The 26,576-nt window shown below is 55.7% G+C and overlaps 1 protein-coding gene across 1 annotated transcript in view; it reads left to right on the top strand.

Annotated features, from left to right (window-relative positions):
- The window catches only part of LOC137308020 (zinc finger homeobox protein 2-like), a 70,012-nt gene extending 46,278 nt beyond the window's left edge, over nt 1–23,734 (top strand). The window contains 7 exon segments of the mRNA XM_067976979.1: nt 4,401–4,577; nt 6,392–6,503; nt 8,825–8,889; nt 11,947–12,102; nt 13,877–14,003; nt 17,730–21,347; nt 22,725–23,734. Of these exon segments, the coding sequence (XP_067833080.1) occupies nt 4,401–4,577; nt 6,392–6,503; nt 8,825–8,889; nt 11,947–12,102; nt 13,877–14,003; nt 17,730–21,347; nt 22,725–23,734 (5,265 nt within the window).
- Nucleotides 23,735–26,576: the final 2,842 nt, after the last annotated feature.

Genomic DNA, 26,576 nt, shown 5'->3' on the forward strand with positions numbered 1-26,576 from the left:
ACAGGAAGTAACCTCAAGTACCACAGGAAGTAAAGAATAGCCGCCATCCCCTTCCCCGTTGTTGCTCCCCCCACCCTGCCCGCATGCAAGTCAGACGTCCCGCCCATGTTCTCCTGCTGGTGCCTTGGAGACAACTCCCATTCACCACTCCCCACACTGTGCTCGCTGACCGACATTGGCTCCCGGTCCATCAACGCCTCAAATTTAAAATTGTCATCCTTCTGGGGGACGTTTAAGCCCACGGTAAAAACGCAAGTCGTCGAAGGGCGCGGACCGGGGGAGAACGTGGGCGGGGAGGTGGGGCTAGGCCGGGGTTGGCTGCGAAGACCCTCGACCCCCCACCTCACACCTCCAGTCGGTCAGCAGCTGAGCGTCTGCACCAGAGGTCGCGACCCTGTGACCCGGGGCTGAGGGGGGCGGAGGGGGGAGAAGACTGCGTCTTGTGACCTGGAGGCGAGGCGATGGGAGGGAGGGTGATCCCGCTCTTGGAGTGCGGAAGAAAGAAAATGATTCGTTGGAAAATATTCCCACAAGCCTTAATTTGGAGGGGGGAGGGAAACGCCCAGAGACCCCTCCCTTCCGAACCCCTGCCCCGTCCATGCCAACGAGCAGTTGGCGGCCTTCCCGCCATTCATGTCTCTCTCCCCTGCCCTTCGACCTCCCTTGGGGAGCCCGGCTGCTCGCTCGTGTCCGCTGCTTAACCCCTGTCGCGTTTGCATAGCGGGATGTTGCTTAGCAACCAGGAGCCAGCCCAGCGCCCAGCCGAACCGTTAGACCCACCACCACCCCCCCAAACATCTTTTCTCTTTTCGAAATTGGCTTTTTTTTCTGTGCGATCGCGATTTCAAAACTCTCAGCCTCGTGTTCAAAACCCTCCAGGGCCCTCGCGGCTCCTCCCGACCTCTGTAACCTCCTCCGGCCTTGCAACCTTACAAGGGCATTGCGTCCCTCCGACTCCTGGCCTCGTGCGCGTCCCCCGTTCTCCACCATTGGCGGCCGTGCCTTCAGCCGCCCGGGGCCCTAAGCTCTGGAATTCCCTCCCTGAACCTCTCCGCCTCTCTCTCCTCCTTGAAACCTAACTCGCTGACTAAGCTCTCGATCACCCCTCCTAACATCGGCCTTGGCGGAGTGGCTCGCCTCTGAAGTCAGAAGGTCGTGGCTTCAAGTCCCACTCCGGAGGCTTGAGCCCACAATCCAGGCCGACAGTCCAGAGCCAGTATTGAGGGAGCTCTGCACTGTCGGAGGTGACGTCTTTCAGGTGAGATGTTAAACCGAGGCCCTGACTGCCCCTCTCGGGTAGATCCCACTGCACTATTTCAGAGGGGGATGTTCTCCCCAGCATCCCGTGGCCAATATTCATCCCTCAACCAACTTCATGAAAAGAAATCTGGTCAATCAACCCATTTCTGTTTCTGGGATCTTGCTGTGCACAAATTAGCAGCTGTGTTTTGTACCTGACAAAAACGACTAGAGCTCAAAAGTATTTCATAAGCTGCACAGTGATTTGGGGCGGCCTATTGACTACTGGAAGTGACTACACACCCATCAGTACTCAGTGTAATAGGGTCTATAGACTGCAGTGTAAACCCCCATCAGTGCACACTGTAATAGGGTCTATAGACTGCAGTGTAAACGCCCATCAGTACACAGTGTAATAGGATCTATAGACTGCAGTGTAAACCCCCATCAGTACACACTGTAATAGGGTCTATAGACTGCAGTGTGAACCCCCATCAGTACACAGTGTAATAGGGTCTATAGACTGCAGTGTAAACCCCCATCAGTACACAGTGTAATAGGGTCTATAGACTGCAGTGTAAACCCCCATCAGTACACACTTTAATGGGGTCTATAGACTGCAGTGTAAACCCCCATCAGTACACAGTGTAATAGGGTCTATAGACTGCAGTGTAAACCCCCATCAGTACACAGTGTAATAGGGTCTATAGACTGCAGTGTAAACCCCCATCAGTACACAGTGTAATAGGGTCTATAGACTGCAGTGTAAACCCCCATCAGTACACAGTGTAATAGGGTCTATAGACTGCAGTGTAAACCCCCATCAGTACACAGTGTAATAGGATCTATAGACTGCAGTGTAAACCCCCATCAGTACACACTGTAATAGGGTCTATAGACTGCAGTGTAAACACCCATCAGTGCACACTGTAATAGGGTCTATAGACTGCAGTGTAAACCCCCATCAGTACACACTGTAATAGGGTCTATAGACTGCAGTGTAAACCCCCATCAGTACACACTGTAATAGGGTCTATAGACTGCAGTGTAAACACCCATCAGTACACAGTGTAATAGGGTCTATAGACTGCAGTGTAAACCCCCATCAGTGCACACTAATAGGGTCTATAGACTGCAGTGTAAACCCCCATCAGTACACAGTGTAATAGGGTCTATAGACTGCAGTGTAAACACCCATCAGTACACAGTGTAATAGGGTCTATAGACTGCAGTGTAAACACCCATCAGTGCACACTGTAATAGGGTCTATAGACTGCAGTGTAAACACCCATCAGTGCACACTGTAATAGGGTCTATAGACTGCAGTGTAAACCCCCATCAGTACACACTGTAATAGGGTCTATAGACTGCAGTGTAAACACCCATCAGTACACAGTGTAATAGGATCTATAGACTGCAGTGTAAACCCCCATCAGTACACACTGTAATAGGGTCTATAGACTGCAGTGTAAACACCCATCAGTGCACACTGTAATAGGGTCTATAGACTGCAGTGTAAACACCCATCAGTGCACACTGTAATAGGGTCTATAGACTGCAGTGTAAACCCCCATCAGTACACAGTGTAATAGGGTCTATAGACTGCAGTGTAAACCCCCATCAGTACACAGTGTAATAGGATCTATAGACTGCAGTGTAAACCCCCATCAGTACACACTGTAATAGGGTCTATAGACTGCAGTGTAAACACCCATCAGTGCACACTGTAATAGGGTCTATAGACTGCAGTGTAAACCCCCATCAGTACACACTGTAATAGGGTCTATAGACTGCAGTGTAAACCCCCATCAGTACACACTGTAATAGGGTCTATAGACTGCAGTGTAAACACCCATCAGTACACAGTGTAATAGGGTCTATAGACTGCAGTGTAAACCCCCATCAGTGCACACTAATAGGGTCTATAGACTGCAGTGTAAACCCCCATCAGTACACAGTGTAATAGGGTCTATAGACTGCAGTGTAAACACCCATCAGTACACAGTGTAATAGGGTCTATAGACTGCAGTGTAAACACCCATCAGTGCACACTGTAATAGGGTCTATAGACTGCAGTGTAAACACCCATCAGTGCACACTGTAATAGGGTCTATAGACTGCAGTGTAAACCCCCATCAGTACACACTGTAATAGGGTCTATAGACTGCAGTGTAAACACCCATCAGTACACAGTGTAATAGGGTCTATAGACTGCAGTGTAAACCCCCATCAGTACACAGTGTAATAGGGTCTATAGACTGCAGTGTAAACCCCCATCAGTACACAGTGTAATAGGGTCTATAGACTGCAGTGTAAACCCCCATCAGTACACAGTGTAATAGGGTCTATAGACTGCAGTGTAAACCCCCATCAGTACACAATGTAATAGGGTCTATAGACTGCAGTGTAAACCCCCATCAGTGCACACTGTAATAGGGTCTATAGACTGCAGTGTAAACACCCATCAGTACACAGTGTAATAGGGTCTATAGACTGCAGTGTAAACCCCCATCAGTACACACTGTAATAGGGTCTATAGACTGCAGTGTAAACACCCATCAGTACACAGTGTAATAGGGTCTATAGACTGCAGTGTAAACACCCATCAGTGCACACTAATCGGGTCGATGTGAGAGAATGTCCTCTTTTTTTTCCCACGGAAAGATTCAATTGCAGCCTCTGTTCAGTCAATCGCTGCTCATTGAACGAATCTCTCAGTCGGCAGCTAACCTGGCCGCTTGCTAAACAGAGGCAATGATAGCCCTGACATATTGGTCCTCTCGTACGCTCCTAAGCGTTTTAATTGATTCGCAACCCAGAGGTTTCCAGATTGATGTGGTGTAACAATTGCTTGTTGTCTCTCTCTCTCTCTCTCTCTCGTTGCCTCTTAATGTGCCCGGGGATCGCTGCGTTGGCTGCGTAATTGTTTTAAGATCGAGTGCTGTCCTCGGAGAGTTTTTGGAGTCCTTTAGCGCAGCGCGCGGGAAAGCCTGTCGATTTTTATGGTTGCTGTGGGAAAAAGCAATCGACACGCACTAATTGTATTGCCAATTCTCTGAGCTGAGGGAAACGCAGAGAGACAGGGGGATCAATACGTAAAGATCAGGGGGCCCATCAGCAACTCAACGCTCCTAACAGCTCAATTTGGCCTCCGCCACCAGGCAGCAAGCTCGGCTCCTGACTTTAGCAGACGCAGGCGCAGTCCAGTTCACTCAGCGGCGGTGAGGTCTGCCCACGGCAGTCTCGCCAACGACGCTGTGCTGGGATGTGCTGGGCTGCAGGCTTTCGTCCAGATGGAGCAGTGCCTGGCTGGGCTGGGTTTTTTTCTAAAGAAAACAGTGCGTTGCTGGACTGGACGACATGTTTTGTCCTTTTAAAACAGGCTGGACTTTGCTGTGCTGTGCTGGGCTTTTTCTAAAAGCAGCGGTGTGCTGGACTGGGCTCTGCTAGGCTATGCTGTGTTGTGTTGGACTGTGCTGTGCTGTGCTGGACTGGACTGTGTTGGACTGTGCTGTGCTGTGTTGGACTGGACTGTGCTGTGCTGGACTGTGCTGTGCTGGACTGTGCTGTGCTGGACTGTGCTGTGCTGGACTGTGCTGTGCTGTGTTGCTGGACTGGACTGTGCTGGACTGTGCTGTGTTGGACTGTGCTGTGTTGGACTGTGCTGTGTTGGACTGTGCTGTGTTGGACTGTGCTGTGCTGTGTTGGACTGTGCTGTGCTGGACTGTGCTGTGCTGTGCTGGACTGTGCTGTGTTGGACTGTGCTGTGTTGGACTGTGCTGTGTTGGACTGTGCTGTGCTGCGTTGGACTGTGCTGTGCTGCGTTGGACTGTGCTGTGCTGGACTGTGCTGTGCTGTGCTGGACTGGACTGTGCTGCGTTGGACTGTGCTGTGCTGCGTTGGACTGTGCTGTGCTGCGTTGGACTGTGCTGTGCTGCGTTGGACTGTGCTGTGCTGGACTGTGCTGTGCTGTGCTGGACTGTGCTGTGCTGCGTTGGACTGTGCTGTGCTGCGTTGGACTGTGCTGTGCTGGACTGGGCTGTGCTGCGCTGGACTGGGCTGTGCTGCGCTGGACTGGGCTGTGCTGCGCTGGACTGGGCTGTGCTGCGCTGGACTGGGCTGTGCTGCGCTGGACTGGGCTGTGCTGCGCTGGACTGGGCTGTGCTGCGCTGGACTGGGCTGTGCTGCGCTGGACTGGGCTGTGCTGCGCTGGACTGGGCTGTGCTGCGCTGGACTGGGCTGTGCTGCGCTGGACTGGGCTGTGCTGCGCTGGACTGGGCTGTGCTGCGCTGGACTGGGCTGTGCTGCGCTGGACTGGGCTGTGCTGCGTTGGACTGTGCTGTGCTGCGTTGGACTGTGCTGTGCTGCGTTGGACTGTGCTGTGCTGCGTTGGACTGTGCTGTGCTAGGCTGGACTGTGCTGTGCTGTGCTGTGCTAGGATGGACTGTATTGTGTTGTGTTGGACTGTGCTGTACTCGGCTGGACTGTACTGTGCTGTGTTGGACTGTGCTGTGCTGTGTTGGACTGTGCTGTACTAGGCTGGACTGTACTGTGTTGTGTTGGACTGTGCTGTGTTGGACTGTGCTGTACTAGGCTGGACTGTGCTGTGCTGTGTTGGACTGTGCTGTACTAGGCTGGACTGTACTGTGTTGTGTTGGACTGTGCTGTGTTGGACTGTGCTGTACTAGGCTGGACTGTACTGTGCTGTGTTGGACTGTGCTGTGCTGCGTTGGACTGTGCTGTGCTGCATTGGACTGTGCTGTGCTGCATTGGACTGTGCTGTGCTAGGCTGGACTGTGCTGTGCTGTGCTGGACTGTGCTGTGCTGTGCTGGACTGTGCTGTGCTGTGCTGTGTTGGACTGGACTGTGCTGTGTTGGACTGTGCTGTAATAGGGTGGACTGTACTGTGTTGTGTTGGACTGTGCTGTACTCGGCTGGACTGTGCTGTGCTGTGCTGTGCCTTCCCCAGGAGCGCTCAATGCTGACACTGTCAGAGTGATGTAGAGGGAGCTCTACACTGCACCTTACATGTGCTGTGCCTAGCCCAGGAGCGCTCGATGCTGACACTGGGTATAAAGTAGACTCACTTTATTCAGGGTGAGCAATGCTCGGTCACTCAGCCAGTTTCAACGTCCATCCTTTTCTTACAAAGTCCTGCTTCTATCTCACAGTGAGATCTAAAGACGAGACCACCGGAACGACACAATCGGGATTTGCTCCAAAACCGCGAGCGAGGGAGGGGCCCGGGGACACCAGAGAAACAGGTAAGGCCCACTTATCCTTCCAGTTAAAGTTTCCACGAAGGGTCCCCTCTCCGGCCAGGAATCGGTGCCACTCCCTGTTGAAGGATTTACAGGGAGTCAGCACTCACCACGTGAGCAGACGTCTTGTCCCAACGGTCGACTGTCCTCTGGGAAGAGAAGAATCGTCCGACCTATCCCACAGCCCTCTCGTAATCTGTACCCCCACTCCCCCGACGTTCCCCACCCTGGTCTTCCCCCATCTATCAAACTGAAATAATCCATCAGTAGGAGTGATTGAAGAAAGTGAGCAGGGGAGGGAGACAGAAAGAAAGGAAGGAAGGAGGAAGAAATGAAAGAAAGAAAGAAAGAGAGAAGGAAAGAAAGAAAGGAGGGAGGATATAAAGAGAGAGAGAAAGAAAGGAAGAAGTAAAGAAAGAAAGAGAAGGAAAGAAAGAAGGAAAGAGAGAAAGAAAGAAAGGAGGAAAGAAAGAAGGAAAGAGAGAAAGAAAGAAAGGAGGAAGTAAAGAAAGAAAGGGAGAAAGAAAGAAAGGAGGAAGTAAAGAAAGAAAGGAGGAAAGAAGGAAAGAGAGAAAGAAAGAAAGGAAGGAGGAAGTAAAGAGTGAAAGGAGAAAGTAAAGAGAGAAAAAGAGAAAGAAAGAAAGGAAGGAGGAAGTAAAGAGAGAAAGGAGGAAGTAAAGAGAGATATGAGGAAAGAAAGAAGGAAAGAGAGAAAGAAAGAAAGGAGGAAAGAAATGAAAGAGAGAAAGAAAGAAAGGAGGAAAGAAAGAAGGAAAGAGAGAAAGAAAGGAGGAAAGAAAGAAGGAAAGAGAGAAAGAAAGAAAGGAGGAAGTAAAGAAAGAAGGAAAGAGAGAAAGAAAGAAAGGAGGAAGTAAAGAAAGAAAGAAGGAAAGAGAGAAAGAAAGAAAGGAGGAAAGAAAGAAGGAAAGAGAGAAAGAAAGAAAGGAGGAAGTAAAGAAAGAAAGAAGGAAAGAGAGAAAGAAAGGAGGAAAGAGAGAAAGAAAGGAGGAAAGAAAGAAGGAAAGAGAGAAAGAAAGAAAGGAGGAAGTAAAGAAAGAAAGAAGGAAAGAGAGAAAGAAAGAAAGGAGGAAGTAAAGAAAGAAAGAAGGAAAGAGAGAAAGAAAGAAAGGAGGAAAGAAAGAAAGGAGGAAGTAAAGAAAGAAAGAAGGAAAGAGAGAAAGAAAGGAGGAAGTAAAGAAAGAAGGAAAGAGAGAAAGAAAGAAGGAAAGAGAGAAAGAAAGAAAGGAGGAAAGAAAGAAGGAAAGAGAGAAAGAAAGAAAGGAGGAAGTAAAGAAAGAAAGAAGGAAAGAGAGAAAGAAAGGAGGAAAGAAAGAAGGAAAGAGAGAAAGAAAGAAAGGAAGGAGGAAGTAAAGAGAGAAAGAGAGACGAGAGAAAGAAAGAGAGAAAGAAAGAAAGGAGGAAGTACAGAAAGAGAGAAAGAAAGGAGGAAGTACAGAAAGAAAGAGAGAAAGAAAGGAGGAAGAAGGAAAGAGAGAGAAAACAAACAAACTCGCATTTCTCCAGTGCCTTTTACAACCTCAGGACGTCCCAAAGCATTTTACCGCCAATGAAATACTTTTTGAAGTGTAGTCACTGTTGTAATGTAGGAAACACAGCAGCCGATTTGCGCAGAACCCCCCTGCTCTTCTTCCAATAGTGGCCGTGGGATCTTTTACATCCCACCCGAGAGGGGCAGACGGGGCCCTCGGTTTAACGCCTCATCCTGATAGTCGGCACCTCCGACAGTGCGGCGCTCCCTCAGTACCGACCCTCCGACAGTGCGGCGCTCCCTCAGCACCGACCCTCCGACAGGGCGGCGCTCCCTCAGTACCGACCCTCCGACAGCGCGGCGCTCCCTCAGCACCGACCCTCCGACAGGGCGACGCTCCCTCAGCACCGACCCTCCGACAGGGCGGCGCTCCCTCAGTACCGACCCTCCGACAGTGCGGCGCTCCCTCAGCACCGACCCTCCGACAGTGCGGCGCTCCCTCAGCACCGACCCTCCGACAGTGCGGCGCTCCCTCAGTACCGACCCTGCGACAGTGCGGCGCTCCCTCAGTACCGACCCTCCCACAGTGCGGCGCTCCCTCAGCACCGACCCTCCGACAGTGCGGCGCTCCCTCAGTTACTGGGCGACCGGGGAATGTCGGCCCTGGATTACGGGGGCTCGAGTCTCTGGAGTGGGGGCTCGAACCCATGACCTTCTGTCTCAGAGACGAGAGTGCTCCGTGCTGAGCCAAGGAAGGAGGAGACGGTGAGGAGACGGTGGGTGGGACATCGCGAGGGGATATCTAACGTCTGTTAATGTGTGTTTATATTTGCAGCGGTGAGTGATGGTGACCACGGCAGCGCAGCACCCAGCGACAGCAAGGGCGAGCAGTCAGCAGCGGTAAGGCCGACAGCTGCGTCTGCCCGTAAAGGACCAGGCAGTGGGTGTGTGGGGAGCAGGGCGATCAACCGTGGGGGGACTCCCTAACACTTCCCCGGGGGGAGGAACAGGCTGCAGGCCGTGGACACCCCGCAAGACCTGTGCCTCTCTGTGTCTGTCTCCATCCTCCTTCACTGGGGATGAAAGAAAGAAAGAAAGAGGAAGATGTGAAATGCAAATTCTTTCTTTCTCTCTTCTTTTAATTTTTCCTTCCTATCTTCCATCCTTTCTTCCTTATTTCCTTTCTTCATTTCTTCCTTCCTTCAATTCTTCCTTCCTTTCTACTTTTCTTCCTTCAATTCTTTCTCCCTTCAATCCTCCCTCTCTTCAATCCTCCCTCCCTCTCTTCAATCCTCCCTCCCTCTCTCCCTTCAATCCTCCCTCCCTCTCTTCAATCCTCCCTCCCTCTCTCCCTTCAATCCTCCCTCCCTCTCTCCAATCCTCCCTCCCTCTCTCCAATCCTCCCTCCCTCTCTCCAATCCTCCCTCCCTCCCTCCAATCCTCCCTCCCTCCCTCCAATCCTCCCTCCCTCCCTTCAATCCTCCCTCCCTCTCTTCCTTCAATCCTCCCTCCCTCCAATCCTCCCTCCCTCCCTTCAATCCTCCCTCCCTCCCTCCCTTCAATCCTCCCTCCCTTCAATCCTCCCTCCCTCCCTTCAATCCTCCCTCCCTTCAATCCTCCCTTCAATCCTCCCTCCCTCCCTCCCTTCAATCCTCCCTCCCTCCCTTCAATCCTCCCTCCCTCTCTTCCTTCAATCCTCCCTCCCTCTCTTCCTTCAATCCTCCCTCCCTCCAATCCTCCCTCCCTCCCTCCCTTCAATCCTCCCTCCCTCCCTCCCTTCAATCCTCCCTCCCTCCCTCCCTTCAATCCTCCCTCCCTCCCTCCCTTCAATCCTCCCTCCCTCCCTTCAATCCTCCCTCCCTCCCTTCAATCCTCCCTCCCTCTCTTCCTTCAATCCTCCCTCCCTCTCTTCCTTCAATCCTCCCTCCCTCTCTTCCTTCAATCCTCCCTCCCTCCCTTCAATCCTCCCTCCCTCCCTCCCTTCAATCCTCCCTCCCTCCCTTCAATCCTCCCTCCCTCCCTTCAATCCTCCCTCCCTCCCTTCAATCCTCCCTCCCTCCCTTCAATCCTCCCTCCCTCCCTCCCTTCAATCCTCCCTCCCTCTCTTCCTTCAATCCTCCCTCCCTCTCTTCCTTCAATCCTCCCTCCCTCCAATCCTCCCTCCCTCCCTCCCTTCAATCCTCCCTCCCTCCCTCCCTTCAATCCTCCCTCCCTCCCTCCCTTCAATCCTCCCTCCCTCCCTTCAATCCTCCCTCCCTCCCTTCAATCCTCCCTCCCTCCCTTCAATCCTCCCTCCCTCCCTCCAATCCTCCCTCCCTCCCTCCCTTCAATCCTCCCTCCCTCCCTTCAATCCTCCCTCCCTCCCTTCAATCCTCCCTCCCTCCCTCCCTTCAATCCTCCCTCCCTCCCTTCAATCCTCCCTCCCTCCCTTCAATCCTCCCTCCCTCCCTTCAATCCTCCCTCTCTTCCTTCAATCCTCCCTCCCTCTCTTCCTTCAATCCTCCCTCCCTCTCTTCCTTCAATCCTCCCTCCCTCCAATCCTCCCTCCCTCCCTCCCTTCAATCCTCCCTCCCTCCCTCCCTTCAATCCTCCCTCCCTCCCTTCAATCCTCCCTCCCTCCCTTCAATCCTCCCTCCCTCCCTTCAATCCTCCCTCCCTCCCTTCAATCCTCCCTCCCTCCCTCCCAGGAATCGCGGTCGCTAATTTCTGCACAGCGACATCCCATGTACAGCAATGCGATAAACGACCAGATCACCTGTTTTAACGATGTCGGTCGAGGGATAAGTATTCAGCCCGTCGAGCCTGCTCCGCCGTTCAATCGGATCAGGAATGCGCTGCCTGAAAGGGCGGTGGAAGCAGATTCAACAGTAACTTTCAAAAGGGAATTGGAGAAATACTTGAAGGGGGGGGGAGTGGGACTAATTGGATAGCTCTTTCAAAGAGCCGGCACGGGGACGATGGGCTGAACGGCCTCCTTCTGTGCTGAGAGATTCTACGGCCGATCCGTACCTCGACTCCATTCACTCCACCTTTGTCCCGTAATCCCTCGGCGTGCTTCTTTCGCCTCTGGGAAGCAGAGGCCTGTTCAACGGGAAGTAATGACCAGCACCTTCTGGGTGCGGGGGAGCGTGGCCCCCGGGATGGGGCCGGTCAGTGGACTGTCCCTTTAATTGCGGTTCGATCAAAAATGGTCCAATTTTAAAGGGGGTGCAGGAACAGAGAGACCTGGGGGGGGGGTGTACACAAATCTCTGAAGGTGGCAGGACAAGTGGAGAAGGCTGTTAAAAAAGCATCTGGGATCCTGGGCTTTATTAATAGAGGCACAGAGTACAAAAGCAAGGGAGTTATGCTAAACCCTTTATAAAACACGGGTTAGGGCCCAGCTGGAGTATTGGGTCCAATTCTGGGCAACGCACTTTAGGAAGGATGTCAAGGCCTTAGAGAGGGTGCGGAGGAGATTTACTGGAATGGTTCCAGGGACGAGGGACTTCAGTGATGTGGAGAGACTGGAGAAACTGGGGTTGTTCTCCTCAGAGCAGAGAAGGTTAAGGGGAGATTTGATCGAGGGGTTCAAAATCAGGAAGGGTTTTGAGAGAGTCAATAAGGAGAGACTGTTTCCAGGGGGCAGGAGGGTCGGTGGCCAGAGGACACGGATTTAAGGCGATCGGTGAAAGAGCCAGAGGGGGAGATGAGGAAACATTTTTTTACGCAGAGAGTTGTGATGATCTGGAATTCACTGCCTGATAGGGCGGTGGGAGCAGATTCAATAATAACTTTCAAAAGGGGAATATTTGAAGGGAAAAAATTTGCAGGGTTACAGGGGAAAAGCGCAGGGGGGGAGAGCGGGACTAATTGGACAGCTCTTTCAAAGAGCCGGCACAGGCCCGATGGGCCGAGTGGCCTCCTCCTGCGCTGCACGATCCTATGATTTGTCTCTCTCTCTCTCTCTCCCTGCAGCACCACCAATTCCACGTGGCGGTACGGCACCCCGAGGCGCCCAGGCTGCGGTGCCCGCTGTGCCAGGACGCGTTGTGCGGCCGGACCGGGCTGCGTTTCCACCTCGCGCACGTGCATAGCGTGGTGTCGGACTGCGTGGAGCGACTGTTGGCCGTGGTGAGTCCGTCCGGCCTGTCGGAGGAGCCGTTTCACGGGACGCCCCGAATCGCTTCACGGCCCAGGGGAGAAGCTTTCCCTTTGAAGCGTAGTCACTGTCGTGATGTGGGGAATGGCGGCAGCCGATTTGCGCACAGCAAGATCCCACAATCAGCTAATGTGATAAATGACCAGGTCATCTGTTTTAGTGATGTTTGTTTGAGGGATAAATATTGGCCCCAGGATACCCCGGGGAGAACTCCCCCCTGCTCTTCTTCCAATAGTGGGCCGTGGGATCTTTTACATCCCACCCGAGAGGGGCAGACGGGGCCCTCGGTTTAACGTCTCATCCCGAAAGACGGCACCTCCGACAGTGCGGCGCTCCCTCGGTACCGACCCTCCGACAGTGCGGCGCTCCCTCGGTACCGACCCTCCGACAGTGCGGCGCTCCCTCGGTACCGACCCTCCGACAGTGCGGCGCTCCCTCGGTACCGACCCTCCGACAGTGCGGCGCTCCCTCGGTACCGACCCTCCGACAGTGCGGCGCTCCCTCGGTACCGCCCCTCCGACAGTGCGGCGCTCCCTCGGCACCGACCCTCCGACAGTGCGGCGCTCCCTCGGTACCGACCCTCCGACAGTGCGGCGCTCCCTCGGTACCGACCCTCCGACAGTGCGGCGCTCCCTCGGTACTGACCCTCCGACAGTGCGGCGCTCCCTCAGTACCGACCTTCCGACACTCCCTCAGTACTGACCCTCTGACACTGCGGCGCTCCCTCAGTACTGACCCTCCGACACTCCCTCAGCACTGACCCTCTGACGGCGCGGCGCTCCCTCGGTTACTGGGCAACCGGGGAGTGTCGGCCCTGGATTACGGGGCTCGAGTCTCTGGAGTGAGTGTGTGGAGGGCTGTGTTTCCTATATTACGACAGTGACTATTGTGAGGGGCTTCGAGACGGAATGAGGGTGTGAAAGACGCGGAATAAATATTATCTTCCATTTTCATTGTAACTGCCTTCTCTCTGTGCAATCTTCCTTTCCCGGGGGGAAACACTGTCCAAATGAAATTTAATTTAAGGTGAGAGGGCAGCGTATACTGTGGATGGGGCGAGGCGGGGCGGCGGGGGGGGAGAAAGAGGTGTGGCTGGGTGGGCATCTCCACACTGACGGGGGTCTCGATCCTTCCGCGGGCGGCTCTCCCCACTGTTGGGGGTCTCAAACCTTCCGAGCGAGGGTTTCCCCACTGATGGGGGTCTTTGTGCGGCAAGGTGAGATTCTCCCCACTGATGGGTGGCCTGGTGCGGCGAGGAGAGAGTCTGCCCACTGATGGGGGTCTCGGTCCTTCCGAGCGAGGGTCTGCCCACCGATGCGGGTCTCGGTCCTTCCGATCTAGGGTCTCCTCACTGATGGGGGGGGCTTGGTGCGGCAAGGTGAGATTCTCCTCACTGCTACGGGGCCTGGTGCGGCAAGGAGAGAGCCTCCCCACTGATGGGGGTCTCGGTCTTTCCGAGCAAGGATCTCCTCACTGATGGGGGTCTCGGTCTGACCAAACAACGGACTCCCCACTGATGGGGGGTGCTTGGTGCGGCAAGGTAAGAGTCTGCCCACCGATGGGAGTCTGTGTGCTGCTGGACAAGGGGCTGGAGTGGGCGGGAGGGGGGGCGGCTCGGTCCTTCTGAGCGAGCGTCTCCTCTCCGACGGGGAGGGGCGGACGGTCAGCACAGCGGCGGGAGGGGACGGAGATGAGGGAGCGAATGAGAACGGGCTCGTCTAAACTCCCCCACCCCCCCAATTCCAGGCCTCCGTGGTTGACGTCTCGATCTGTGACGGTCCTGCCTCGCTCCTCGCTTCCAGGGAGACGCCGTGCGACCTGCCGAATCCGGCTCCCGCTCCCAACGTCCCGCCTGAAAGCAAGCAAACCGCAGGTAAGGTACGAGCTGAGGGAGGGGGTCCGGTATGGGGGGGAGGGGGTTTGAGGCCGCGCTGTCGGAGGGTCGGTACTGAGGGAGCGCCGCGCTGTCGGAGGGTCGGTACTGAGGGAGCGCCGCACCGTCGGAGGGGTCGGTACTGAGGGAGCGTCGGTACTGAGGGAGCGCCGCACTGTCGGAGGGTCGGTACTGAGGGAGCGCCGCACCGTCGGAGGGGTCGGTACTGAGGGAGCGCCGCACCGTCGGAGGGTCGGTACTGAGGGAGCGCCGCACTGTCGGAGGGTCGGTACTGAGGGAGCGCCGCACTGTCGGAGGGTCGGTACTGAGGGAGCGCCGCACTGTCGGAGGGTCGGTACTGAGGGAGCGCCGCACTGTCGGAGGGTCGGTACTGAGGGAGCGCCGCACTGTCGGAGGGTCGGTGCTGAGGGAGCGCCGCACTGTCGGAGGGTCGGTGCTGAGGGAGCGCCGCACTGTCGGAGGGTCGGTGCTGAGGGAGCCGTACATAAATTCTTTCACCAGCGAGTCTGGTTCCACATTCAGAGCACGATTTCATCAAATTACACTCTCCCGTCAAACACTCCCAGGGCAGGTACAGGGTTAGATAGAGAGTAAAGCTCCCTCTACACTGTCCCATCAAACACTCCCAGGGTCAGGTACAGGGTTAGATACAGAGTAAAGTTCCCTCTACACTGTCCCGTCAAACACTCCCAGGGCAGGTACAGGGTTAGATACAGAGTAAAGCTCCCTCTACACTGTCCCGTCAAACAATCCCAGGGCAGGTACAGGGTTAGATACAGAGTAAAGCTCCCTCTACACTGTCCCATCAAACACTCCCAGGGCAGGTACAGGGTTAGATACAGAGTAAAGTTCCCTCTACACTGTCCCGTCAAACACTCCCAGGGCAGGTACAGGGTTAGATACAGAGTAAAGCTCCCTCTACACTGTCCCGTCAAACAATCCCAGGGCAGGTACAGGGTTAGATACAGAGTAAAGCTCCCTCTACACTGTCCCATCAAACACTCCCAGGGCAGGTACAGGGTTAGATACAGAGTAAAGCTCCCTCTACACTGTCCCATCAAACACTCCCAGGGCAGGTACAGGGTTAGATACAGAGTAAAGCTCCCTCCACACTGTCCCATCAAACACTCCCAGGGCAGGTACAGGGTTAGATACAGAGTAAAGCTCCCTCTACACTGTCCCGTCAAACACTCCCAGGGCAGGTACAGGGTTAGATACAGAGTAAAGCTCCCTCTACACTGTCCCATCAAACACTCCCAGGGCAGGTACAGGGTTAGATACAGAGTAAAGCTCCCTCCACACTGTCCCATCAAACACTCCCAGGGCAGGTACAGGGTTAGATACAGAGTAAAGCTCCCTCTACACTGTCCCGTCAAACACTCCCAGGGCAGGTACAGGGTTAGATACAGAGTAAAGCTCCCTCTACACAGTCCCATCAAACACTCCCAGGGCAGGTACAGGGTTGGATACAGAGTAAAGCTCCCTCCACACTGTCCCATCAAACACTCTCAGGGCAGGTACAGGGTTAGATACAGAGTAAAGCTCCCTCTACACTGTCCCATCAAACACTCCCAGGGCAGGTACAGGGTTAGATACAGAGTAAAGCTCCCTCTACACTGTCCCATCAAACACTCCCAGGGTCAGGTACAGGGTTAGATACAGAGTAAAGCTCCCTCTACACTGTCCCGTCAAACACTCCCAGGGCAGGTACAGGGTTAGATACAGAGTAAAGCTCCCTCTACACTGTCCCGTCAAACAATCCCAGGGCAGGTACAGGGTTAGATACAGAGTAAAGCTCCCTCTAAACTGTCCCATCAAACACTCCCAGGGCAGGTACAGGGTTAGATACAGAGTAAAGCTCCCTCCACACTGTCCCATCAAACACTCCCAGGGCAGGTACAGGGTTAGATACAGAGTAAAGCTCCCTCTACACTGTCCCATCAAACACTCCCAGGGCAGGTACAGGGTTAGATACAGAGTAAAGCTCCCTCTACACTGTCCCGTCAAACAATCCCAGGGCAGGTACAGGGTTAGATACAGAGTAAAGCTCCCTCTACACTGTCCCATCAAACACTCCCAGGGCAGGTACAGGGTTAGATACAGAGTAAAGCTCCCTCTACACTGTCCCGTCAAACACTCCCAGGGCAGGTACAGGGTTAGATACAGAGTAAAGCTCCCTCTACACAGTCCCATCAAACACTCCCAGGGCAGGTACAGGGTTAGATACAGAGTAAAGCTCCCTCTACACTGTCCCATCAAACACTCTCAGGGCAGGTACAGGGTTAGATACAGAGTAAAGCTCCCTCTACACTGTCCCATCAAACACTCCCAGGGCAGGTACAGGGTTAGATACAGAGTAAAGCTCCCTCTACACTGTCCCATCAAACACTCCCAGGGTCAGGTACAGGGTTAGATACAGAGTAAAGCTCCCTCTGCACTGTCCCGTCAAACACTCCCAGGGCAGGTACAGGGTTAGATACAGAGTAAAGCTCCCTCTACACTGTCCCGTCAAACAATCCCAGGGCAGGTACAGGGTTAGATACAGAGTAAAGCTCCCTCTAAACTGTCCCATCAAACACTCCCAGGGCAGGTACAGGGTTAGATACAGAGTAAAGCTCCCTCCACACTGTCCCATCAAACACTCCCAGGGCAGGTACAGGGTTAGATACAGAGTAAAGCTCCCTCTACACTGTCCCGTCAAACACTCCCAGGGCAGGTACAGGGTTAGATACAGAGGAAAGCTCCCTCTACACTGTCCCATCAAACACTCCCAGGGCAGGTACAGGGTTAGATACAGAGTAAAGCTCCCTCTACACTGTCCCATCAAACACTCCCAGGGCAGGTACAGGGTTAGATACAGAGTAAAGCTCCCTCTACACTGTCCCATCAAACACTCCCAGGGCAGGTACAGGGTTAGATACAGAGTAAAGCTCCCTCTACACTGTCCCATCAAACACTCCTAGGGCAGGTACAGGGTTAGATACAGAGTAAAGCTCCCTCTACACTGTCCCGTCAAACACTCCCAGGGCAGGTACAGCACGGGTTAGATACAGAGTAAAGCTCCCTCTACACTGTCCCATCAAACACTCTCAGGGCAGGTACAGGGTTAGATACAGAGTAAAGCTCCCTCTACACTGTCCCATCAAACACTCCCAGGGCAGGTACAGGGTTACATACAGAGTAAAGCTCCCTCTACACTGTCCCGTCAAACACTCCCAGGTCAGGTACAGGGTTAGATACAGAGGAAAGCTCCCTCTACACTGTCCCGTCAAACACTCCCAGGGCAGGTACAGGGTTAGATACAGAGTAAAGCTCCCTCTACACTGTCCCATCAAACACTCCCAGGGCAGGTACAGGGTTAGATACAGAGTAAAGCTCCCTCTACACTGTCCCATCAAACACTCCCAGGGCAGGTACAGGGTTAGATACAGAGTAAAGCTCCCTCTACACTGTCCCATCAAACACTCCTAGGGCAGGTACAGGGTTAGATACAGAGTAAAGCTCCCTCTACACTGTCCCGTCAAACACTCCCAGGGCAGGTACAGCATGGGTTAGATACAGAGTAAAGCTCCCTCTACACTGTCCCATCAAACACTCCCAGGGTCAGGTACAGGGTTAGATACAGAGTAAAGCTCCCTCTACACCGTCCCATCAAACACTCCCAGGTCTAGCCTGATTGAACTTTTGAATTCTGTCCTTTCTCAGGGCCGAGCTCTGCCATTGGGATGAAGGCGCCTGAACAGCCCGAACGGAAGGAGCGAGCCAGCCCCTCGAGCCGGGGCGGGGTCTGCAGGGACCACCTCCAGACATCGGGGACCCCCCCTCGGGGCCACTTCGGCCGAGCCCAGGGCGAGCCGGCCCCCAGCGCCGACGGCAGGGAGACGGAGCAGGGCCCCTGCGACCAGCGCGGCCCGGAGACGGGCGGCGGCGGCGGCGACTCGGCGAGGGAGCGAGCCGGAGTCCCCTCGCTCCTGCAGCCCATCGCCCGGCCGGGACCCTCACTCCCGCCCGATCCCGAGGAGGAGGAGGAGGGGGAGGAGGAAGGGGAGGAAGAGCCGCCGGGGGAGAAGACGACCGACCCAGAGCCCAGGCTGCAGGCCCCTCCGGTCAGGAAAGGCCCCAACTTCCTGATGGACAAATTCCTGGATCCTTTGCGCCCGTACAAGTGCGCCGTCTGCAAGGAGTCCTTCACCCAAAAGAACATCCTGCTCGTGCACTACAATTCCGTCTCCCATCTCCACAAGATGAGGAAGGCCTCCCAGGATCCAGCCCTGCCGCCCCCGGGGGAGATCCCAGGCTCCGTGACCGGTGTGGCTGACAAGCCCTTCAGGTGCGCCACCTGCAAAGTCTCGTACAACCAGAGCTCGACACTGGAGATCCACATGCGTTCCGTCCTGCACCAGACTCGCTCCAGGGCGGCCAAGTTGGAAGCGGCCGGGGACGAGGGCCAGCGTGCCAACCCTCCCCTCGAACCCCCCGAGGCCTCCTTCCTGCCCTTCGCCCCTCCTCCCGCCCACCTCTCGCCCTCCCTCCACCCGCCGGCCTCCTTCCTCCAGGCCCCCCTCTTCGGCCCGGCCATCCTGCCCCCTCCTTTGCCCCTGGCCCCCGAGGCCCTGATCCAGTTCCAACGCCCCCAGCCCCAGCAGCAGCTCCTCCTGCCCTTCTGCCTGCCCGAGTTCCAGCTGGGCCCCGAGGTGGGGGGGCTCTTCCCCGTCTCGGGGGTGATGCTGGGCGGGATGCGCTTGCCCCTGCCCCCGCCCCCGCCTCCCCTGGCCCCCTGGCCCCAGCTCCAGGCCCAACCCCACGGCCAGCGGCAGGCCCCGGCGGAGGCGGGGAGGGCCGGCGAGAGGCGGGAGGCCGAGGGGGAGGCTCCCCTCCCTCCTCCTCCTCCTCCTCCTCCTCCTCCTCCTCCTCCCCGGGTCCCCGCCGACGTCTCGCGGAACGCCGCTCGCGCCCTGCTGGAGAACTTTGGTTTCGAGCTGGTCATCCAGTACAACGAGGGCAGGCAATGCGCCCAGTCCAGGGCTGGCCGGGCCGGGCCGGGCAGCGTCAGCGGCCCCAGCGGCAAGCTCCAGTGCTCCGGCTGCTGCAAACTCTTCTCCAACACGCTGATCCTCAAGAGCCACGAGGAGCAGGTCCACGGCCGACTCTTCCCCTCCGACGAGCTGGACCGCTACGCCAAACGGTTCAGGGAGAGCTACGACAGCTTGTACCCGGCCCCTCCGCCCAACCCACCCCCCGGCAGCGAGAGCCCGCGCTCCTCCCAGGAGCCCAACGGGCGTGCCGGCCGAGAGCGGGCGGAGGAGGAGGAGGGGGAGGGGGAGGGGGAGGCCCCCGGTGCCAATTACGCCGGCTTCCAGCTTGGCGCCCTGCGAGCCCTCTTGGACGGCAGCCCTCGCCCGGCGTACGGGGAGGAGGAGGAGGTGGAGGAGGAGGGGGGCGAGGACCGAGGGAAAGTCCGCCCGACATCTGTGGCGTCGGGGGAAGAGGAGGCAAGCCCTCGGCCCCCCTCCCTCCTCCCCTCGCCCGCACCCGAGACGGACGCAGCCCCCGGGGAGCCCCGGACGCTCGGCCCGCCCTCCCCCCAGTCGCCCGCGGAGCCGGAGGAGGAGGAGGAGAGCCCGGACGAGCCGCGGCCCCAGTCCTCCCCAGCCCCTGCTCGGTGTTCGCCGCCGCCGCCGCCGCCCCCCGCCGTCCCGGACTTCCTGGTCCCCGCCCGGGGGGACTACCCCTGCGACCAGTGCAGGCTGACCTTCCCCACCTTGGAGCTCCTCAAGGAGCACCAGAGGCTCCACTACCTGGCCCTCCGCGGGCAGCTGCTGCCGCGGCCCCGACCCCCCAGCCGCCTGGCCCCCTTCGAGCCCGGCAGCCCCCAGCCGGGGGGGGCCCTCAAGAGGAAGCTGGAGGCCGAGAGGCCGGCGGCGGTCGGGGTGCAGGAGCAGGCTCCCGGCCCAGGGGCGGGGAGGGGGTTGGAGGAGAAGGAGGAGGAGGAGGAGGAGGAGGAGCAGCTGCAGCCGCCCAGGGACAAACGGTTGAGGACCACCATCCTGCCCGAGCAATTGGAAATCCTGTACCAGCGCTACATCCAGGATTCCAACCCCACTCGGAAAGTGTTGGATCGCGTCTCCCAGGAGGTGGGGCTGAAGAAGAGGGTGGTCCAGGTCTGGTTCCAGAACACCCGCGCCCGGGAGCGCAAGGGCCAGTTCCGCTTTGTGGGGCCGCAGCCCCCGACCGGGGGCCCCCAGTTCCCCTTCGGCAGGTGCCCCGCCCCTCCTCCCCCGCCCCAGGCCGAGGCGCAGCTCCACCCGGGCCCCCGGTTCCCGCCGCCGCGGCTGCCCGAGACCGAGTCGCTGGCGCTGGAGGAGTGGCGCAGGGACCTGGAGTGCCAGGCCGGCATGCTGTTCGGACCCCGCTTCCTGGGCGGGGCGGCGGGGGGAGGAGGAGGAAGAGGAGGAGGAGGAGGAGGGGAGAGCCCGCCTGCCGACTTCTCCTCCTCCTCCTCCTCCTCCTCCTCCTCCCCTGCCCCTCCGCCACTGACCGACGAGGGGGGCAGGTCGGACGGAGAGGCCTCGGACCCTGCGGCGGCGGAGGGCCCCGCGGGGGGCCCGGGGTCGTCGTCCCCGCCGGCGTCCGGCGGCTGCCCGGCCTCCCCCCTCCCCGCCCCCGCAAGGCCGGCCGAGCCGGAGGAGCGGCACGGCCCGAGGCGTTACCGCACGCAGATGTCCAGCCTGCAGCTCAAAGTGATGAAATCCTGCTTCCAGGACTACAGGACTCCCACCATGCTGGAGTGCCAGTTGCTGGGCGACGACATCGGCCTGCCCAAGAGGGTGGTCCAGGTTTGGTTCCAGAACGCCAGGGCCAAGGAGAAGAAGTTTAAGCAGCATGGCGCCAAGCCCTCCGGCACGCCCAAATCCGGCTGCGCCCTGTGCGGCATCAAGTACGGCGCCTACCTGGCCGTGCGCAACCACGTGTTCTCGCTGCCCCACATCGCCAAGATGAAGGAACTGGTGCGCGGCCAACTCCGCCACGAGAAGAAGTACTTCGGCCCGGCGTCGGCCCGGCAACAGAAGACGGCGGTGGAGGAGGAGGAGGAGGAGGAAGAAGGGGAGGAGGAAGGGGAGGAGGAGGAGGAGGAGGAGGAGGAAGGGGAGGGGATCAGGGGGGCCGTGCCGGCCCGGAGCTCCCACCCGCTGACCATCCACCGCCCGCTCAACGAGCCGCCTCCCTTCGGCGGCCTGGCCTTCCCCGGGCTCCCCCCCGGGCTCTCTCCGGTCCTGCTGCCCGGCTCAGGAGCTCCAGCCGGCTTCACCGCTCTGACCGCAGGTGAGTGACCCTTAATTTGGGCAACTAAAGAAACCAGATTGGAGGAGGGGGTTGGGGGGTGGTCGGGGGAGGCTGAGATCTAGGCTTTGGGCCTGGAAAAAGGCAGCTGGGATTTTGGCCTTGGTTTTGGGATTTTGGTTTTAGGGTCTTGGTTTTGGGATTTTGTTTAGGGATTTTGGTTTTTAAGGGTTTTGGTTTTGGGATTTTGTTTAGGGATTTTGGTTTTTAAGGGTTTTGGTTTTGGGATTTTGTTTAGGGATTTTGGTTTTTAAGGGTTTTGGTTTTGGGATTTTGTTTAGGGATTTTGGTTTTTCAGGGTTTTGGTTTTGGGATTTTGTTTAGGGATTTTGGTTTTTAAGGGTTTTGGTTTTGGGATTTTGTTTAGGGATTTTGCTTTTCGGGTCTTGGTTTTGGGATATTGTTTAGGGATTTTGGTTTTTAAGGGTTTTGGTTTTGGGATTTTGTTTAGGGATTTTGGTTTTTAAGGGTTTTGGTTTTGGGATTTTGTTTAGGGATTTTGGTTTTTTAAGGGTTTTGGCTTTGGGATTTTGTTTAGGGATTTTGGTTTTAGGGTCTTGGTTTTGGGATTTTGGTCTTGGCTTTGAGAATTCGATCTAGATTTTTTTTAAAGAGTATTGTGTCCAACTCTGGGCACCACACTTTAGGAAGGACGTCAAGGCCTTAGAGAGGGTGCGGAGGAGATTTACAAGAATGGGACCAGGGATGAGGGACTTCAGTGATGTGGAGAGACTGGAGAAACTGGGGTTGTTCTCCTCAGAGCAGAGAAGGTCGAGGGGAGATTTGATCGAGGTGCTCAAAATCATGAGGGGATTTGATAGCGTGGATGGGGAGAGACCGTTTCCAGTGGCAGAAGGGCCGGCAACCGGAGCACACATTGGCACAAATGCCAGGGGGGGGGGGAAGATGAGGAGAATTTACTTTACGCAGCGAGTTGTGATGATCTGGAATTCGCTGCCTGAAAGGGCGGTGGAAGCAGATTCAATAATAACTTTCAAAAGGGAATTGGAGAAATACTTGAAGGGAAAAAATTACAGGGCTAGGGCAGGGTGGGGGGGGAGAGTGGGACTTACTCCATCGAAACCCCTCGTAATTTTGAATACCTCTATCAAATCTCCTACGCCCCCGTTCGGTCTTAGGAACAGAAGGAGGCCATTCAGCGCGGTGCTCCCTCAGTCTCCTACTTTACAAAAGCAACCACATTTCGAAAAGTAGCTAACTGGCTGTGAAGTGCTCGGGGGACACCCTGAGGCCGTGCAGTCCGGGGAGTGTCGGTCCAGGATTCAGGGCTCAAACCGCTGGTTAGGTCTCAGCTCCCACCGTGTGAATTGCTTCTTTTTTTTTTTCTCTCTCCGCCAGGCTTGACCCCCTCGAACCTCCTTGGCGTCGGACCGCCGGCCGTCCCGCCCGCCCTCTTCCCGGTCCAGGGGGCGGGACCCCTCCCCCAGCAGCCGGCCCCGGAGACGGAGGGGAGGGGGAGCTCGGAGGCGGAGGAGCTGGAGGCCGCGGACGGATGCAGTCGGGCGCCCGGCCCGGAGGGACTGCTGGACCCGGGCAAGATGAAGGGGCTGCAGGCCGCGCTGACCGGGGACCCGGCCTCCCTGCTGGGCAGCCAGTTCCTCCCTTACCTGATTCCGGGAGCCTCCTCGCTGCTGGCCCCTCAGCTGCCCGCCACCTACCTGCAGCCCTTGTACGGCGTCAAGAAGAACCTGCTGCCTTTCAATCCGTTGCTATCCCCGACTCTGATGGGCCTGCTGCCCAACGTGCTGCTGCAGCAGGGCTTGCAGGAGGCCCTCCAGCGGCAGCTCAAATCCAGCCTCTCGGTCACCCTCTCCCAGGTCGACCCCCCTTCCAGGGCCCAGACCCCCGAGGAGAAGAAGAAGACAAAGAAGAGGCCGGAGGAGAGGGAGAGGGCGGACCAGGCGAGGGGCGGGGGAGACGAGGAGGTCTCTGCCCCCATCGTGACAGTGGACGTGCGTCACCAGCTGACCTGCAGCCAGTGCCAGCTTCCCTTGGAGGAGGAGGAGGAGGAGGGGGAGGGGGAAGAGGTGGAGCAGCGGGCACCGGGGGACGCCTCCTCCTCCTCCTCCTCCTGCTGCTGCTGCCGCCGCGCTGGGGCCCGTCCTGGAGGGTCCGCCAGCCTGAGAGTCCCCGTCTGCACCTACCACTGCCTGGCCTGCGACGCGCTGATCAACGGCGAGGGAGCCCTGGGTGACCACCTGCGCTCTCCGCCCCACCTCCGCCGGGCTCTCCGCCCGGGACCCAGTCCTGCCAAAGAGCGCGACCGTTTACCTCATCCTCTGAGCCACGACCCTCGAGCGACATCTACCTCGCAGGTTCTCACTCTGAAAAGGAAGTCCGCGTATTAGGAAGCATTGTTCCCCCGACAACCCACCAAAAAAAACACAAGGCGAAACAACGAGAATAAAATCACCTCGGACCTTCGAAAGATCGGGCCACGCACTTCGTCCTTAACTCAAGATAACTTATCCATTTGCTGTGTGTAACACCCCTCCCTCAGTATAAGGCTCTCAGTTATAACACTCTCTCTCACACACTCCTCCCTCAGTATAAGACTCTCAGTTATAACACTCTCTCTCACACCCCTCCCTCAGTATAAGACTCCCAGTTATAACACTCTCTCTCACACACTCCTCCCTCAGTATAAGACTCTCAGTTATAACACTCTCTCTCACACACCCCTCCCTCAGTATAAGACTCTCAGTAATAACACTCTCTCTCACACACCCCTCCCTCAGTATAAGACTCTCAGTAATAACACTCTCTCTCACACACCCCTCCCTCAGTATAAGGCTCTCAGTTATAACACTCTCTCTCTCACACCCCTCCCTCAGTATAAGGCTCTCAGTTATAACACTCTCTCACACACCCCTCCCTCAGTATAAGACTCTCAGTTATAACACTCTCTCTCACACACCCCTCCCTCAGTATAAGGCTCTCAGTTATAACACTCTCTCACACACCCCTCCCTCAGTATAAGACTCTCAGTTATAACACTCTCTCTCACACACCCCTCCCTCAGTATAAGACTCCCAGTTATAACACTCTCTGTTACACACCCCTCCCTCAGTATAAGACTCTCAGTTATAACACTCTCTCACACACACCCCTCCCTCAGTATAAGACTCCCAGTTATAACACTCTCTCACACACACCCCTCCCTCAGTATAAGACTCCCAGTTATAACACTCTCTCTCACACACCCCTCCCTCAGTATAAGACTCCCAGTTATAACACTCTCTCTCACACACTCCTCCCTCAGTATAAGACTCTCAGTTATAACACTCTCTCTGTTACACACCCCTCCCTCAGTATAAGGCTCTCAGTTATAACACTCTCTCACACACCCCTCCCTCAGTATAAGACTCCCAGTTTTCACACTCTCTCTCACACACACCCCTCCCTCAGTATAAGACTCTCAGTTATAACACTCTCTCTGTTACACACCCCTCCCTCAGTATAAGACTCTCAGTTATAACACTCTCCCTGTTACACACCCCTCCCTCAGTATAAGACTCTCAGTTATAACACTCTCCCTGTTACACACCCCTCCCTCAGTATAAGACTCTCAGTTATAACACTCTCTCTCTCACACACCCCTCCCTCAGTATAAGACTCTCAGTTATAACACTCTCTCTGTTACACATCCCTCCCTCAGTATAAGACTCTCAGTTATAACACTCTCTCTCTCACACACCCCTCCCTCAGTATAAGACTCTCAGTTATAACACTCTCTCTCACACACCCCTCGCTCAGTATAAGACTCTCAGTTATAACACTCTCTCTCACACCCCCCTCCCTCAGTATAAGACTCTCAGTTATAACACTCTCTGTTACACACCCCTCCCTCAGTATAAGATTCTCAGTTATAACACTCTCTCACACACCCCTCCCTCAGTATAAGACTCTCAGTTATAACACTCCCTCTCACACACCCCTCCCTCAGTATAAGACTCTCAGTTATAACACACTCTCTCACACACCCCTCCCTCAGTATAAGACTCTCAGTTATAACACTCCCTCTCACACACCCCTCCCTCAGTATAAGACTCTCAGTAATAACACTCTCTCTCACACACCCCTCCCTCAGTATGAGACTCTCAGTTATAACACTCTCTCACACACCCCTCCCTCAGTATAAGACTCTCAGTTATAACATTCTCTCTCACACACCCCTCCCTCAGTATAAGACTCTCAGTTATAACATTCTCTCTCACACACCCCTCCCTCAGTATAAGACTCTCAGTTATAACACTCTCTCTCTCACACACCCCTCCCTCAGTATAAGACTCTCAGTTATAACACTCTCTCTCTCACACACCCCTCCCTCAGTATAAGACTCTCAGTTATAACACTCTCTCTCACACACTCCTCCCTCAGTATAAGACTCTCAGTTATAACACTCTCTCTCACACACTCCTCCCTCAGTATAAGACTCTCAGTTATAACACTCTCTCACACACACCCCTCCCTCAGTATAAGACTCTCAGTTATAACACTCTCTCACACACCCCTCCCTCAGTATAAGACTCTCAGTTATAACACTCTCTCTCACACACCCCTCCCTCAGTATAAGGCTCTCAGTTATAACACTCTCTCACACACCCCTCCCTCAGTATAAGACTCTCAGTTATAACACACTCTCTCTCACACACCCCTCCCTCAGTATAAGACTCTCTCTGTTACACACCCCTCCCTCAGTATAAGACTCTCAGTTATAACACTCTCTCTCACACACCCCTCCCTCAGTATAAGACTCTCAGTTATAACACTCTCTCTGTGACACACCCCTCCCTCAGTATAAGACTCTCAGTTATAACACACTCTCTCACACACACCCCTCCCTCAGTATAAGACTCTCAGTTATAACACTCTCTGTTACACACCCCTCCCTCAGTATAAGACTCCCAGTTTTCACACTCTCTCTCACACACACCCCTCCCTCAGTATAAGACTCTCAGTTATAACACACTCTCTCACACACCCCTCCCTCAGTATAAGACTCTCAGTTATAACACTCTCTCACACACACCCCTCCCTCAGTATAAGACTCTCAGTTATAAGACTCTCTCTGTTACACACCCCTCCCTCAGTATAAGACTCTCAGTTATAACACTCTCTCTCACACACCCATCGCTCAGTATAAGACTCTCAGTTATAACACACTCTCTCACACACCCCTCCCTCAGT

This window comes from Heptranchias perlo, unplaced genomic scaffold (genome assembly GCF_035084215.1).
Source record: "Heptranchias perlo isolate sHepPer1 unplaced genomic scaffold, sHepPer1.hap1 HAP1_SCAFFOLD_118, whole genome shotgun sequence".
NCBI classification, from domain to species: Eukaryota; Metazoa; Chordata; class Chondrichthyes; order Hexanchiformes; family Hexanchidae; genus Heptranchias; species Heptranchias perlo.